At 36.9% G+C, this 18112-nt stretch overlaps 1 protein-coding gene across 8 annotated transcripts in view; it reads left to right on the forward strand.

Moving 5' to 3' along the window:
* LOC128704328 (phosphoribosyl pyrophosphate synthase-associated protein 2) overlaps positions 1-18112 on the forward strand; it is a 42761-nt gene that overhangs the window by 2684 nt on the left and 21965 nt on the right. For 4 of the 8 annotated variants that reach the window (XM_053799488.2, XM_070103189.1, XM_070103190.1 and 1 more), the window contains exons 3-6: positions 9162-9284; positions 14535-14698; positions 15770-15894; positions 17293-17380. In XM_053799488.2, the coding sequence (XP_053655463.1) occupies positions 9162-9284; positions 14535-14698; positions 15770-15894; positions 17293-17380 (500 nt within the window). Of the gene's footprint in view, positions 1-2849; positions 2970-9161; positions 9285-14534; positions 14699-15769; positions 15895-17292; positions 17381-18112 lie in introns of all 8 variants that reach the window. The other 4 variants (XM_070103192.1, XM_070103193.1, XM_070103194.1 and 1 more) reach the window with 2 other exon arrangements.

Genomic DNA, 18112 nt, shown 5'->3' on the forward strand with positions numbered 1-18112 from the left:
ACCAAGCTTGAAAGCTTATGAATCAGGTGGGTTGTGATAGTAAATCTGATGGAGGTTGTTGGTAAGGCTTCAGGTAGTTAAGTTACAATTTCAAAAAACTTATTGTTATGGTAACACTTATATGCAGCTTTTGAGTGGGAAATTGGGGTGGACTGTCATACATACAGACTCACAGGGAGTAACATTTCTGAAGGTCCCTTGAAACTAGAAACTGTAAATAATACAAAAATTTTAATACACACACAAAAATGCTTCAGAATTGAGTTCATTTTGTGTTTCAGAGACCATACTTCTTTAATGTATCACTGGATCCCCATCAGTAAAAATATAAAATCAAAACTTGCGAATAATGCAACAGGAAGCATGTAGGGACAGCTATATTAAAACATCAACAGCATTATGCTTAAAAGGCATCAAAATACATTACACATTGCTCTGTACACAAGTCTACTTGATATTCTTTTATTATTATTTGTTACAGATTATCCAGCTCTTATGTTTCTAATTAATAATTATTTTCAGCATTTAAATAATATCTTGTACATGTATTATATCACAGGTAGTGGACCAGTTGGTCCGTCTCCGGTGAAATTTCTAACATTGGCTTCACCGTCAGCCTCATGATGGTCTGGTCTTTCTCCACCTTTGCATTGCACTTCAAATAAATACTGCTTACCCATTCTTTGCCTATTCTAATTTCCCTTCTCACAACTTGTTTTTCACATTTCTTTTTGTCTGCTTTCTCACCTGCATGTGCATTCTTAGCTTGTTCTATCGTTCTTTTTTTTTGTGGCTGTTTCTGTTTCATGGTGCAAATAAATGATAGCTAGACCAGCATGCAAATTACATAAGCCTTTAATAAATACTGTACTTTTAAGTCATTTAAAATATCTGGGAAGGGTTCTTACCTGTGGTGATTCCCTTAAGAGAGTTCCTTGAAGGAGCAACTGGAGAGTATTCTTACATATGGTGATCTCAAGATGGAGAGTTCGTTAAGGAACTCCCATCTTGAGATCACCTTAAACATATTATCAGATGATAGCATTTCATGATGAAAATGGTTTTGCATGCATTAATTAGAAATACTGTTTATATTACACGGCCCCAGGCAATTTTCATTATTTTTAAGTTTATTACACCAGTTGTTCCACTGATTTTATAAACTTACAATATATCTGTGACATATTTTTACTTCTCACGATTGTTTCTTGGCAGGTGTCAGGTAGCAAAGTTGAAGTGCAAGTTACCAGCACCTCTCCATTATTTGAATGTCATTCACAGATTAATTTATGTTAATGTCTAGCTAGTCCAAATATTTGCTGGGCATGCACACTGACAGAGTGAATTTGCATGTTTTATGCCATTTCTTTTTGGGGGTTGTGAAGAATACTGTAAGACAGTAATTTGCACATTTAACAGTCATCATCAGTACTGTAAATTAAAATCTAATTCTGGGTGAACTTAACTGTGGTAAAAGTGTTTTAGCTGCATAGGATACTCACCTGTCTTTACTCTCTCTTCCACTGAACTACAATATTAAAATAATGATAATGAGATCAAGAAGGTACTTGAGTATCTAATAGTATGGTAGTTTCTTTTCTTCTGAAATCTTTACTCTTTCACTTTGATGATTTTTGTTATCTCGATTCTTTACATTTTGTTTTCACATATGTGGATATCACATAGTGTTTCACTCACATAATGCTTGTCACTCTGTTCAGTATTGATGTATGATGAACATCAAAATGGTATACAATACCAACAGGTTGGTAGGTAAGACGCATAGGCAACTTTATTCCGAAACGTTTCGCCTACACAGTAGGCTTCTTCAGTCTACTTTCTGTATTCGACTGAAGAAGCCTACTGTGTAGGCAAAACTTTTCAGAATAAAGTTGCCTATATGTCTTACCTACCATTGATGTATGATACTGACTGGTGCTGCAGCAGTTGTGTGTAGTGGGTCTTCTCAAGTCAGGGTTTTATGTACAGAATAAGACTTCTGTGTGTTTTTTTTTCTTAATATGAATTAGGTTAGGTAAGGTTCAACAGGAAACAGGACAAGTGTTTCTTGATGTGGGTCTTAGTCAGATGATGACCTGCCATTGGAGCTTTTGGTCATCTGACCGAGGCCTTCCGCTGTCTTACTGGTTCACCCCTTTAAAAATTATGGTCATGGTTATAACTGTTTAGTAACAGTGCTCAGTTATTTTGAATGAACAGGTGGTGTACTTTTTTTCAAGTAATATAATTTTTTTTTTAAAGGTGAGACTTGAAAAGTATATTATCTGTAAAAAAATCATGCTTATTTTGTAACCTCCACAGTGTATGCTGGCTTTCAGACTTCATTGTTATCAGTGGTGTTACAAAATATACTGGTATGTCTGTTATTCCTAAACTGCATTAATATAATTTATACTTGGCATTAGATGTGATTCATTAAAAAAATATGAGTGATAATAAGAGAGTATTTTATTGTAGTATGTTATAATGGTTACACTGCTCCTGTATTTGCCACTGCTTTAAGTTCTCAATTAAACAAAGTTTGACACTTTATGTTCAGTGCAGATTCTCTTTATTAGTTTTGTAAACATTACTTTGTACACAACAATCGTTTACAAATATCCTATCCTTATTTTATAAAGTTGAAACTTTATATTAATTTACATTAGTTAAACCTTGTCAGCATATAAGACACTTGGGGTAATTTTTGTAGCCAAAGCTATATTTATTTAAGCCTTGGGCAATATATAAAATGGAAAATATGTAAGATGTTTTAGCCAACAAAGGTTACAGATGGTACACTTATTTTAATATCATTACATTAGAAACTGTGGTTTTCTCTTACTCAGTCGTCTTGGAAAGCCTTTTGGCATCGTTTCTGCATACCGCAACAGCAACCAAGAAACAATGGTGGAAATTGGTGACTCCGTCAGGGGAAGAGATGTTTTTATTCTACAAACTGGTACAAAGTGAGTTTGGAGTGTGAACAGGAGTGTTGTAAGTTCACCTTGGGTTGGTAGGTGTGTTGGTCAAGACATGTACTGTACATCATAGCTGAGTAAGGTGATTCCAACACTTACAACTAAAGTAATCTACCACTGTACCATACTATTAAAGTAATTATGATTGCCCTGTAAATGTGTGGCTTATAATTCAAGATTCTTTATCTTGATACAGTTGTTCACTTATAAGTAATTAAGTGAAATACAAGAGAAATAGCTAACTCTCAGAAAACTTTATTATAAGTAAAATATGAACTGTCTTATGAAATAGTTATACATAAAAATATTCACTTGTCGATTCATTATTCATTGAAGACCATTAGATTGGATTTTCAGCTACTACTGTACTTGGTTTGTTAGTAAATTTGCCTTTTTCTTATTAGTATTTCAAGGTACACTTGTGTTTAATGTCACTACTGTAATATTTTTGTTACAGTATGAAGTGAATTTACTGCTAAATGGCCTTTATTTTCTGATAGCTGTATTTCTCTTTGGATTGTGTTCACTGTCATCCTGATAAACTGTAGCTCAGCAAATCTTATGAGTGTATTGAATAATTTTGGTTTTGGTGGATTCTAAAGAAATGTAAACAGGGAGGAGAGGGTGAGACTACCTGAGATAGTGTCTGTACAAGTTCTAACTTCAAACTCAGGGAATGTCTGCTTGAGGTCACATCTCAAGGCTCTGAGTTGGAAAAACTTCTTTTAGAAGTAGAGATGAAAGTACAGTATAAACTATAATTAAAAATGGAATGAGTGCATTATTATTGAATAAAAATGTTGTTTTAAAAAGTTGAAAATATCTTACTCAAATAACTTAATTTCAGAATTAAAATTTTGTAAAAAATTTCCAAAGACAGAGTCAATAATAGTTGACATGCAGAGGTGATTGTTAAGTTTGTAAGTGGCTTTGTAGAATGGACTTTTAGGCATTATTGGAGAGGTGTTGTCTTAAAAATGAAGGTTACTGCTGTGAAAGAATCTCAGGTTTCATGTGCCATGGCATTTAAACACTTTAGTTGTAATTTAATTAGTAGTGAGCTTAACTGACATTGTTTAAGGTTTGCTTGGTCTGCCGCAGGCAACAGTATGGATTATTTATTATTTTTTATTATCACACTGGCCGATTCCCACCAAGGCAGGGTGGCCCGAAAAAGAAAAACTTTCACCATCATTCACTCCATCACTGCCTTGCCAGAAGGGTGCTTTACACTACAGTTTTTAAACTGCAACATTAACACCCCTCCTCCAGAGTGCAGGCACTGTAATACCCATCTCCAGGACTCAAGTCCAGCCTGCCGGATTCCCTGAATCCCTTCATGAATGTTACTTTGCTCACACTCCAACAGCACGTCAAGTATTAAAAACCATTTGTCTCCATTCACTCCTATCAAACACGCTCACGCATGCCTGCTGGAAGTCCAAGCCCCTCGCACACAAAACCTCCTTTACCCCCTCCCTCCAACCTTTCCTAGGCCGATTCGTATGGATTCATTCCAACAAATCATGTACAACACAGTATATACCAACATACTTAGATTGGAACACTGTTCTTTATTTTTTTCTTCCAAGTACACTACTGTATTATATTCAGAGCAGTATTTTATTCCCAACTCTTGATCTTCCTGCATTTGATCTTTTCAGGCACATTTATACATGCTTCATGAAATTAGACCACAAAAAGGCTTTGTCTGGATTAAGCCAGGAGTTTTAACTACCATGGAAGTCAAGCACTGTAGCTTATTTTTGCATGTGTTTGCAGATTATTTGCTTATTTTACACAGTTCATTCTGGCCTCTGATATCCATAACTTAAAATAAAGAGGATAATATTATTATTATTAACACGTTGGCCGTTTCCCACCAAGGTAGAGTGGCCCAAAAAAGACAAACTTTCTCCTTCATTCACTCCATCACTGTCTTGCCAGAGGCATGTTTACACTACAGTTATAAAACTGCAACATTAACACCCCTCCTTCAGAGTGCAGGCGCTGTACTTCCCATCTCCAGGACTCAAGTTCGGCCTGCTGGTTTCCCTGAATTCCTTCATAAATATTACCCTGGTCACACTCCAACAGCATGTCGAGTCCTAAAAACCATTTGCCTCCATTCACTCCTATCTAACACTCATGCATGCTTGCTGGAAGTCCAAGTCCCTCACACACAAAAACCTCCTTTACCCCCTCCCTCCAACCTTTCCTAGGCTGACCTCTACCTCGCCTTCCCACCACTACAGATTTATACACTCAAAGTCATTCTATTTTGTTCCATCCTCTCTACATGTCCAAACCACCTCAACATCCCCTCCTCAGCTCTCTGGATAATAGTTTTGGTAATCCCGCACCTCCTCCTAATTTCCAAACTACGAATTCTCTGCATTATATTCACACCACACATTGCCGTCAGAGTGACATCTCCACTGCCTCCAACCTTCTTCTTGTTGCAGCACTCACCACCCATGCTTCATACCCACACAATAGCGTTGGTATAACTATTCTCTCATTCCCCCTCTTTGCTTCCATGGACAGAGTTCTTTGTCTCCACAGACTCCTCAGTGTACCACTTACTTTTTTGCTCTCGTCAATTCTGTGATTCACCTCGTCTTTCATAGACCCATCTGTTTTAAGACTGCATTGTATTAATAAGAGATTCACTTTCTCCCTCCATTCTTCATTCACTTACTGATTATTATGTCATCTATTCTCCCCTCGATCATTCACTAATATACGTATATATTGATTAATCAGTTCTTTGTTACGCAGACTAAATGACTTTTGAAGCAGTCACATCTTAAAATTTTATATTATTATTATTAACAAATAGCAAAGTATAAAATATAGGAAAACAAGGCTAGAACATAACCCATAAAGCAACATGCAGTATTAGTATATTGATTCTGAGCCTTGTCATTTATTTTTAAAAGTGTATGCCCTCGAAGGTCAGTAATTAGGTGTAGTTTAATTGTCCTTCCTCAGTTGCTGATATGAATGCATGTCTAATAACATATTCATTCTTATGTAATTCAAAGCCAGGTAAAAATTTTCTTGTTACATATTTCTAATTGCCGAATCTTCTTACATTCCACTCTTCACATCCAGACAAAAGTTACACTTTAATGCTAAACTTGTATACAAGAAGATACAGTTGAGAGCTTGTGGTAACACTCTTACCATGTTTTTTTTTTTTGTATAGAACTTTTTTTTTGCTTTTTGATATGTAACACACATTATTATGTCTGCATAAATGCATGTAGCCTTTCATAGTTAGTTTTTCCAGGAGATCTGGTAAGAGGAATTTTTTCCTTATGAAAGTTATTAAAGAGTAGAAATTATTTGTTTCTCCTTTACTGAGGTTCTTGCCTTGAGTTAATCATAAAAAAATGATATATTATCATTGTATGTACATGCTAGTTGGTATATACTGAATGTTATAACAAGTAAGATTTTATATAATGTTGAGGGATCAGTTTGGTTTGTGTGCAGCTAAAGTTACCCATATGATGGTTCCTCTTCTAGAAGCTCAGGAGCAGCTTGGGTTGTGTGCAGCTAGAAGGTACCCATATGATGGTCCCTCTTCTAGAAGCTCAGGAGCAGCTTGGGTTGTGTGCAGCTAGAAGGTACCCATATGATGGTCCCTCTTCTAGAAGCTCAGGAGCAGCTTGGGTTGTGTGCAGCTAGAAGGTACCCATACGATGGTCCCTCTTCTAGAAGCTCAGGAGCAGCTTGGGTTGTGTGCAGCTAGAAGGTACCCATATGATGGTCCCTCTTCTAGAAGCTCAGGAGCAGCTTGGGTTGTGTGCAGCTAGAAGGTACCCATACGATGGTCCCTCTTCTAGAAGCTCAGGAGCAGCTTGGGTTGTGTGCAGCTAGAAGGTACCCATATGATGGTCCCTCTTCTAGAAGCTCAGGAGCAGCTTGGGTTGTGTGCAGCTAGAAGGTACCCATATGATGGTCCCTCTTCTAGAAGCTCAGGAGCAGCTTGGGTTGTGTGCAGCTAGAAGGTACCCATATGATGGTCCCTCTTCTAGAAGCTCAGGAGCAGCTTGGGTTGTGTGCAGCTAGAAGGTACCCATACGATGGTCCCTCTTCTAGAAGCTCAGGAGCAGCTTGGGTTGTGTGCAGCTAGAAGGTACCCATATGATGGTCCCTCTTCTAGAAGCTCAGGAGCAGCTTGGGTTGTGTGCAGCTAGAAGGTACCCATATGATGGTCCCTCTTCTAGAAGCTCAGGTGCAGCTTGGGTTGTGTGCAGCTAGAAGGTACCCATATGATGGTCCCTCTTCTAGAAGCTCAGGAGCAGCTTGGGTTGTGTGCAGCTAGAAGGCACCCATATGATGGTCCCTCTTCTAGAAGCTCAGGAGCAGCTTGGGTTGTGTGCAGCTGGAAGGTACCCATATGATGGTCCCTCTTCTAGAAGCTCAGGAGCAGCTTGGGTTGTGTGCAGCTAGAAGGTACCCATATGATGGGCCCTCTTCTAGAAGCTCAGGAGCAGCTTGGGTTGTGTGCAGCTAGAAGGCACCCATATGATGGTCCCTCTTCTAGAAGCTCAGGAGCAGCTTGGGTTGTGTGCAGCTGGAAGGTACCCATATGATGGTCCCTCTTCTAGAAGCTCAGGAGCAGCTTGGGTTGTGTGCAGCTGGAAGGTACCCATATGATAGTCCCTTTTCTAGAAGCTCAGGAGCAGCTTGGGTTGTGTGCAGCTAGAGGGCACTCATGATGGTTCCTCTTCTGCTTCTACCAAATTTCTGTTACATTCATTAGCAAGCTATGCTAATGGAATTTTGTCAGCAAAATTCTACATTATGGGAGGGTTGGCCAGAATACCAGTTATGGAGTAGTAATAGTTGCTTCAGAGCTTTTGTTCATGTGAATTTTAATTTTTGAGCAGGATTATCATCATAATACAGTACATGCAAAGCACTAAACCTGTATAGGTCATTCAGCGCAGAGTGCTGGAGGCTCAGTCGTCTGTCTGCTAATTGAGACAGATGCTCCACCTGTAACTGGTGAGGTAAAAGTTAAGTGTTATTACTCATGTAAACACACTTCACAATGTGTTAAACACAGGCTTCAGTGTTATAGTAATAGTTTGAAATTTCTTTATTTGTGTAATGGTGCTGCAGTAGATATAATTATTTCCTTTTTTTTGTTTGTTTGTTTGTACATATGTTGATTCCCTTTTGCTTTTTTTTTTTTTTTTTTTTTTTTGTAGCAGGTATAGAAGGGCTGCCATGTGTAACAAAGGAACTTTCCTAGTTTTTGCTGCTCATCACTCTTAATTAAGCTTTCTTGCCTGCTCATTATTATTTCACTGCCTTGTACAGCCTCTCCACCCCTGTAGTGTCTTCAGTCCACCTGCCAGATCTAGCTAGCTGTGTCATCATTTACTAAAAGCCCTCCTGGCTCCGTGCATTTTCTTTACAAGCTTTGAATCATTTACTGGTCCCCTCAAGGGAGGTTCCTTGATGCTGGTGAGGGGCTCTTGATCTAGGAAATTGGATCTATGGTCCAGTTCCCTGAATTGAACCTGAATACCTTCCATTCCCACCCCTACATGCGCTGTATAGTCCTACGGGTTTAGTGCTCCCCATGATTATAATAATAATGAATGATATACTGAGAAGAAAAGTTCCTTATGACTTTGTCAAGTGAGCTGCTGCTCTGAGTCTCTGTCTGGCTGGAAGACTGACACAAACTTCTTGCTTGTTTTCCATCCTGCTATTTCTTTGTCTCTCAAGTACTTAGTTCACATCCTGAGAAACAATACTAATTTGAGTAAATGTTCATTAGTGGAAACAGTTCACTTCAATACAGTAGCAAATATTGTTCAAACTCCATGTAAATGTTAATTTTATTTAATAGTTTATTGATTTCTCTATGTGAAGAAAAGCCTTGAGAGTTAACTTGTTCTTTCACAAAATGAGAATTTCACCATATGAAAGTTTCAAATTATGTACGGAAAACTGGATACTGAAGTAAAGGCTTCACAGTTGTTATATTATGTGGTGTAATGATGGGTTTAGCTGTGAAGTAATGAGAGTGAGGCTGTTGGTGCCGTCTGCAGTAATCCCTACAAAATTTGTTCTTTCATGTTCTTGTAATTGGCAAAAGCTTTGCTAATAGGCCCTTTACCGTTTTATATTGTGTGTGCGGCATCTTTGCAGCCGGCTAGAGGTGCCTGTAGGGCGAGCTGAGGTGAAGGAAATGGCCAACCGTGAGACAAGTGTTGAGATCATGGAGTCAGTGAGAGAGAAGAGCGTTTACCTCATTCAGACAGCTGACCCCAAGTAAGATTACTGGGAACGTTAACCTGTTTTTAGCTACAGATGTTCATCAGCACTATTCAGCTTATGCTGTTATTCATCTATACTGTGACTTAGAGGATTAGAATAGACATTCTTGACACTACTTGCTTGCACCATTAACTTCCACATATCAGAGGTTAATGTGGCTATTTATGACATTTTTTACAATGTTATATATTAGAAGATCTGCTTTTGTATTGGTCATGTATTGCATCCGCTCTCTTAGTAGTTTTTGTTTAGAAATTTATGAAACAGTGGGCATGTGATGAACAGTTAAATTAATATTTGACTGATGGGAAACAGAAGGCATTTTTGTGAAGAACAAATCGTAATAGATATTTAATTTGCATTCTGTATTTTGAGTGCAGTGAAAGGAAGTGGTTGTTATGACGTAAAGTACTGTTGGAGTGTGAGCAGGGTTACATTTATGAAAATATTCAGGGAAACCAGTAAGTAGGTACCTGAGTGTTTGTCAGCTGTTGTGGGTTGCATTCTAGGTTGTGGCACCTTAGATAGGGCCTGGCTTTAAATAAGCTGAGGTAGCATAACAGCTCTTAGCCTGTAAAACTGATCTGTCTAGGAAAAAAAAAATGCATAATTAAAATGTCCCAGACATGTGCCTGCTTCTATGCATTTTGTGTTGTTGCCTAAGCAAGAATTGGTCATGGTCCTAAAACTGTTTACATTTATATTGTGCTGTACACTGATAGACTTTTTTTTAGTGAACAAGTGATGCTTCAGGAGCAAAATAGCAAAGTGAACCAGACTTTCCATGCAGCATCCACCTCTCTCTCTAGCCTCCAGGCTCTCATTTGTCCCCATGTCCTCCTTTCTGGAGGAAGAGTGAAGGATGTTGTTCATCAGGCAATTCCAGAAAGTTTCTATTATCAGTGACATATCATCTATCCTGACTTTATATATTACAAGCCCCTCACATAATGCCCTTTTTGTTTAGTTTCAACACTTTGCCACCTGTGCTGGGTATGAGAGGTAAATGGATGTCATTGTAGCCTCCAAGAATAATGATAATGTCTGTTTATCTCAAAAAAATTTTGAAAACACAGGCCACACAGTCCAGCCTTACATAACATCTGCAGTTCATGTCATGGTCGATAGGCTCTGTACCGTATGTCTCACAATTCAAATTTCCCACAATTAATACATTCTGCAATTCAGTTTCCCCTCAATTTTTAATTCCCACAATTCAGACAGATCCATTTCAAGTGGTACATTGATGTTTGGATTCACTTTCTCTTGCTTTCCATCAAGCTTCATCAGGCTTCTCAGATAGTCATTAAATGCCAGAAACTTGATAACCAGCCAATGTTTGTATACCAAGGTCAGTCCCACTAGATCATCATCAGCTATCCTAAGGATATCAGAAAGTATGAACAGTAACAGCTTGTCCTCCATGTTACCCAGCAGCTCAACTCGGGTAAGTTCATTTCTATCAGAATGCTTTGTCCTTATTCATGGGACCACCCTAGTCACTCAGAGTGACAACCATTCTAAAAAGTAAGCTTACAAGCACACTTAGAGTGGATTACCAGCAGACAAACTAGGGAGGAGGGAGAAATGTGCTTTAATTCAATAGTACAATTTATGGTTTCTTCTGATAGGCCAGTTTAAATTTGTTACTTCTTATTTGCATAGTTTCTGTATATATATTCAATACACATGGAATATAAGAAGCACAGATATTTGTGTTGTTTATGAATTCTGTTAGAACTCTTAAGGAAGAGTTAAGTGTAGATTAGTGTTCCAATTTAGGCTCTTGAAGATGTAAAGTCAGTAGCGGAATGTATGACTGGTTTGTATGTGTGCTAAGTTTAAAGTTGTGAAAGAAAATGGTGTGTGTTATCTTAAGCTATAGTTTGATATGGTTCTAATGGCTAACTTGTCATGATGATTTCTGTTCATTGTAGACAGGTTCTGAGGGTCATTGCCTCTCCATGGTCTAGTCTCAAGCCAGGCCTCCTGCTTGATGACCTCTTCATTTAACCCTTTGACTGCCGCAGGCCCCTTCCTGAAACTGTCATTCTATGTCGATAAATTTTTGAAAAAAAAAATTATTTTTTCTTATGAAATGATAGAGAATCTTTTCCCGATGGTAATGACACCAAAAGTTTGAAATTTGGTCAAAAACTCAGGGAATTACGCTCCCACGAAGTTAGTGGTCTCGGCAACATATGCGTATCAGCGATTTCGCCGACTTTGAGCCCTGTTTTCAGCCAATTCCGTTGTTCTAGTTGACCAAATTCATAGCTATTTCTTTAGAACTCCATTTTATTTATCAGCTGAGTACAAGAGACCGCCCATTTACCAATTTGAACTACCCAATATAGTAGTCAGAAATTGGCAATTTGGCCAATTTCACGCAAATTAAAAAAGATGCCAATTTCAAAATAGGGTCCAGAATAAACAAGGTAGACATTCTTGGCACTAAAATAACATATCCTCTGTTCATTAGTCACATCTCTAGGCCCCTCTTATATTATTATTGCTTTCTATTTTTATTTTTTATTCATACAAAAAAATACAAAATTTACTATTATGCAGACAACTGCATTATTGTAAAAATGGTATAAATAATATCAGTGCACTAGTGAAAGAATATTAGACTCCCCAGTTGACGTGTATTGGACGTGTGGTGTGATTTGTTTACTCCTGAACATTGGTAAAACTCGAACATTTCCGCTACTTTGAGCTCAGTTTCAAGGTCGTTTTCATCGTCAAAGTAATGAAAATCATCTCTATTTTTGTAATATGTTTTCCATTTTATCACCTAAGACCATGAAAACGCGAATACAACGATAAATACTATACGAAAATACACCTCAGAGTCGGCGCTTTAATCCAAAAAAACGATCAGTTTTTTTTTTCTCATTACGCACTGTGTTCTGCAGGATTTTTTTTATGTGGTGCACACTGACCACACAGACCCTTTCTCTCACATGTGGGCCTACCAGCTTTCTCCCGCTTGATTTGAAGCTGCTAGAATTATTGAGTATATATACGTCAGAAACAGTGGCTCGTAAGACGTATTTATACGGCGTAAACAGTCAGAGGGTTAAGAATACACAAATAACCTGCACATAGGAGAAAGACACTTATGACAATGTTTTGGTCTAACTTGGACCATTAGCTAATTATACACTGGTTAGTGTGTGACTAAGTTTCTTTCTTCTATGCGCGGGTTATTTGTACATTGTTCCAGTCATAGTATTGTGCCATTTTGTTCTCTGCTCATTAGGATTTTTCTTCTTTTTTTTTTTTTTCAACTGGTCAAGTTCTCTCTTAAAGAGAGTACTATACACTGTTAATAATTTACATCAAGTATGAAGGGTGTTGAAAATCCTTAGTGAGTTTTCTCTTAGAGTACTTATTGTATCCTTCTTTTCACAGGTTACAATGTCTCATTCAGCAGGAGTTATTTATGTGCATATGAGGGCAATGTGTGGTGTGAATATAATACAGAGAATTCATAGTTTGGAAATTAGGTGTGGGATTACCAAAACTATTATCCAGAGAGCTGAGGAGGGGTTATTGAGGTGGTTCAGACATGTAGAGAGAATGGAACAAAGTAGAATGACTTCGAGAGTGTGTATAAATCTGTAGTGGAGGGAAGGTGGGGTAGGGGTCGGCTTAGGAAAGGTTGGAGGGAGGGGGGGGTAAAGGAGGTTTTGTGTGCGAGGGGCTTGGACTTCCAGCAAGCATGTGTAAGTGTATTTGATAGGAGTGAATGGGAACATATGGTTTTTAATACTTGATGTGCTGTTGGAGTTTGAGCAAAGTAACATTTTTGAAGGGATTCAGGGAAACCGGCTTGCTGAACTTGAGTCCTGGAGATGGGAAGTACAGTGTCTGCACTCTGAAGGAGGGGTGTTAATGTTGCAGCTTTATAACTGTAGTGTAAGCACGCCTCTAGCAAGACAGTGACGGAGTGAATGATGATGATAGTGTAGGTTAAGCACTGTAGAACATATATGTACTTTATGTTTGAGTGTATACAATTCTTATGAGACTTTTTTTTGTATATCTTGGATATGAATATTAAAGTGTAATTTGTTGTCCAGCTGTAGGACTGGGAGTTTAGTTTTATTTATGCTTTGTATTTACTTAGCATCTATTTTAAAGTATACTTGGTTATTTTATTTCCCAATTGTGTGCACCATAGTACAGTACCTTGTAAGTTTTATTTAGACTTATTCTGGCTGTGTTGACTATCATCTGTGTTCATCTGTTATGATGGTGTCTAAAGCAGTTGGGTGAGAATTAAAGATAACAGATGCTGTGTTAACAGAGAGTATTGGTTGGTGGTGTTGCATGGCAAATTGTTACGACATTAATATAAAGTCAGAACACAAGCATGGCAGAGAATATTGCCCTGGGTAGAGAAGATGGGAGTCTTCAGTTACTTGATTATAGAAAGAGAGGGAATACTGACTTATGTATTATTATTATTATTATTATTATTGTATTCACAAAAAGATCAAATTTGAAATTCCAAATTTTCTCATTCATTAAGAAATTTCCAAAATAAAAAAATATACAATTTTTTTTTTTAAATAAAGGCTTAATAGTGAAAAAAATTTGAAACTTTGTCCCAATAAAAACGTCTACAAACGTATTTTTTCCACGGAATGCAAGTCAGATGGAAAATCACTTCCTTGGTCAGATGAGAAGAGAGAGGCTTGATGAGATGATATTTCTCTGCATGATGATGAGTCTGAGCGAAGGAATATTAAAAACCATAATTCCAGTTCATTACCACAAGAAAAAAAAATGCAGTGTAGTATTTGTAAGATGATGCTGAGATACAGGCTAATATCAGGATATTGTTGATGTAATTTTGATTTGGCTCTTATCAATGATTAGTATAATTGTCTCATTTTTTGCAGTTTATTTTAATAGTACAGTATTCAGACTTAAGGCATTGTGATGTACAGTACATCAGTGTTGTTGTCAATGTGATAACACGTGTTGCTTATATGTTCTCTTCTAGGGTACTAAAACATTGTGCACTACATATATAGTGAGTGTTGTTATGCCTTGTACTCTACTAGAATCAGTGTGTTTTGCCTAGCTCCTTGTCTTTCTCTAATATTATCTGTAAATAAAAAATTCTTATATACAATACTGATACATAAAAATAGTTCTAGTGACTTATATATTATAGCAGAACTATATGATTATTTTCCATACATTACACTAATCTTTCAAAATGTGCAGGGATGTGAACAACAATATAATGGAACTGCTCATTATGGCGTATGCCTGCAAGACTTCGTCAGCACGCAACATTGTTGGTGTTATCCCCTACTTACCGTACTGCAAGCAGAGCAAGATGAGGAAAAGAGGTTGTATAGTGTCAAAGCTGCTCGCCAAGATGATGTGTGAGTGCTGTTCACTGTTCCCCGCTGCACACATTAAATTACCTAATGTCTTAATCTGTCTACTCACAGTTTATATTTTAAATGTTGTAATTTGTGGTAAAACAAATGAATCTAGCAAGGAAAAACTTTTATTAGGTGATAATCAGTCAAATGTAAGCATCATTAAGTCATACAAAGGTACACAATACTCTCACTTTGTACAGTGTACATCCTGAAGAATCTTACAATAGTGTGTGAGCTTTATTAAATACTTCAGAAATACACAACACTAGCATTTTTATACAAAAAACATGCACATAAAGAAAAAAAGGGGTAGAGGTTGCCCTGGGAGGGGCTTGATGGAGGGGGTAAAGATTTTGAGTGCTAGGGGCTTGAACATCCAACAAGCTTGTGTGAGCATATTATATCAGAGTGAGTTGATACCAGTAATTTTTATGATTTGACATGCTGCTGGAGTGTGAGTAAGGTAATGTTTATGAAAGAATTCAGGGAAACTGGTTAGCCAGACTTGAATTCTGTAGGTGAAAAGTACAGTGCCTGCACTCTGAAGGAGGGTCAGGAGTGCTGTAGTTCATCTGGACTGTCGTGTCTTCTGGTGAGACAAAATTGAATGAAGTGTAAATGTGTTTCCTCCTTTGTTTTGGGTCACCCTGTCTCTGTGGGAAGTAGCCATTGGGTTAAAAAAAGATAAAAAATAACACTAACAAGGTCAGCCCATCGTATTCTCACTGTTTCTCACATGCCTGCAGAGGAACCTTTAGGAGGGTGCAATCTTACCTGTTTCTGGGCATGGTGGAACCAGGAGGCAATCAATGATAGTAGTGTCTGCACTTTTAAGACAGAAGGGGGGTGCAATGTGGTTTGGAAGGTCATTTGAATTATGAAATCCATGCACTTTTGGTAATGAGTGATGATGAATGTGTCCTTTGGGTGGCATCTGTTGTGGGACACGGCCAACATGTTAGATATTCACAGCTCTCCTCTACAATTCAAAGAATATTTTAACTTTTAACAAGTAACAGTTTAAAAATTCTAAATAAAAAATGTATTTACAAGATGGGCACTTAACAGGTAAGGCTGGCCTGACACACATCATCACAATGGACTTACACCAGAAGGAGATCCAAGGCTTTTTTGAATGTCCAGTAGACAATCTGCGAGCTTCACCTTTCCTCCTGCAATACATCCAGGAGAGTGTAAGTACAGTCTATGCTTTGACACTTCAAAGATTTCTCAAGGCTTTGTGTGTTGTGTCTTTCACTTTGACAAACACAGGTGGTTGCTTGCCATCCAGTCATGCAGAGATATATATATATATATATATATATATATATATATATATATATATATATATATATATATATATAGAGAGAGAGAGAGAGAGAGAGAGAGAGAGAGAGAGAGATAGAGAGAGAGATATAGTGAGAGAGAGATTTAGAGATATATATATATATATATATATATATATATATATATATATATATATATATATATATATATATATATATATATATATATATGTCGTGCCGAATATGTAAAACTGGCCAATTAGCAAGAACTCATTTAAGATTAAGTCCTTTCTAAAAATTTCTCTTATAAGTTTAAAGATATATTTTTTTCATTAATGTTAATGTAAAAATTTATAATTTTGCAGCAAAAGAATCTTAGAAAACTTACCTAACTTTATTATAACAAGCGCAATTTATTTTAGCCTAATCCTACTAAATATATTTTAAAAACGTTTACAGTAATTTCATACTAAACAAACACAATGAAATATATTTTTTTCGTTAGGTTTAGAATGATTTTGGCGAAATTATTGCATACACAAATTTTCGTTTGTCCTACATGGCAAGATGAGCGTTGCTAATTAAGCCAAGATCGCAAGTTCTGCCTATTCGGCACGACATATATATATATATATATATATATATATATATATATATATATATATATATATATATATATATATATATATGTATATATAGAGAGAGAGATCAAGTAGCACTCCACTGCTCCACCATGTAGACACCTGTTTTGTGCTTCTATCATTAATGTATTTTTCTCATTGATAGATCATTTTGTGTGTTGATCATCATCAGCTTCCACTTGTGTGACCCACCATACTCCACTATTATGCAATTATGCATATTATTTTCGAAAGCCTAATGAACAAATTTAATTTACAGTAATTACAGCCTTAGGGTGTTTGTGTATGTATGCTTATCTTTCTGGTACTTTCCTATTTGTGGTTTCAGCCTTGGGCATGCTGCTTAAATATATCATTTGCCTCTTAACTTTATATGACCTGCCTCTTAACTGTATGTGACCTGCCTCTTAACTGTATATGACCAGTTCCAATAGTTTCTTGCCTTAGTTGGGGCTCATTAGGTAAGGCCTTTCAGGGGAATCTTACATGTCTCTCAGACATTGTTTCAGTTTTGCAGTTTATTTCCTAGCAGTGTCTTGTGTAAGGATTGTTCTTTGCAACATATCATTCACTGCTAGTGTCCAACTTTTCCCATGGTCTGCACCCTCATTATGATATGTAAATTTGTGTCCAGGGCCACCATTAACTATCATTCATTTTTCAGATTCCTGATTATCGTAATGCAGTCATAGTGGCACGGGACCCTGGCTCAGCCAAGAAGGCCACATCCTATGCTGAACGTTTAAGATTAGGTAAGTTACTAAAAAAAAAAAACATTAAATTTCAACTTTGTCAAGTGTGAGGTTAATTAAAGTTTAAATATTAATTAAACAAGGGTACATCAATGTTTAGTAATAATAGCACATTATATTGCTTAAATATGCCTAAGATTGTGCCTGTATTAAGGAATAGATCTAGTCAATTAGTTCAAATTCAGTTTCACTTTCAAAATCATATTGAACATGTAAAATATGTAAAAATTAATCATATTTATGGTAAAAGGAGCTGTTATGTTGTAGATCACATAACTAATCCCCAGCCCAAGACCCAAGTTATGCTATATTATGTGTCCTTTTGTACATTCATGATAATTTTTATGGCATAAAAGGAATGTGACAAATGCTGCTACTAATATAGCTGATAATATATACTGTTCATGCTTTTTATTGCATCTTTATTCCTCTCTTAATAATTGATGATAAATATCTTATGATATGTATTGTTACTTCTTGTGGGATTAGCATGTGGGTGAGAATGGTTGGATTTGAAAAGGACTTACCTAGTATGGGCCAGTAGTCCTGCTGCAGTGCTCCTCCATTTTTATATTTCTTTTCAAGATTTTGTAGCTTGTGCATGGGTCCCTCTGATTATTACTAGGACCTGGCATATTATATTTTGTTTTTTTATATTTGCACATATAGTCAAGCAGGTAAAGAGGAAAATTTGGTTCAAGTGGTCACTGTGAGAATAGTGATATCTGAAAA

Source organism: Cherax quadricarinatus, chromosome 84 (assembly GCF_038502225.1).
Source record: "Cherax quadricarinatus isolate ZL_2023a chromosome 84, ASM3850222v1, whole genome shotgun sequence".
Lineage (NCBI taxonomy): Eukaryota > Metazoa > Arthropoda > Malacostraca > Decapoda > Parastacidae > Cherax > Cherax quadricarinatus.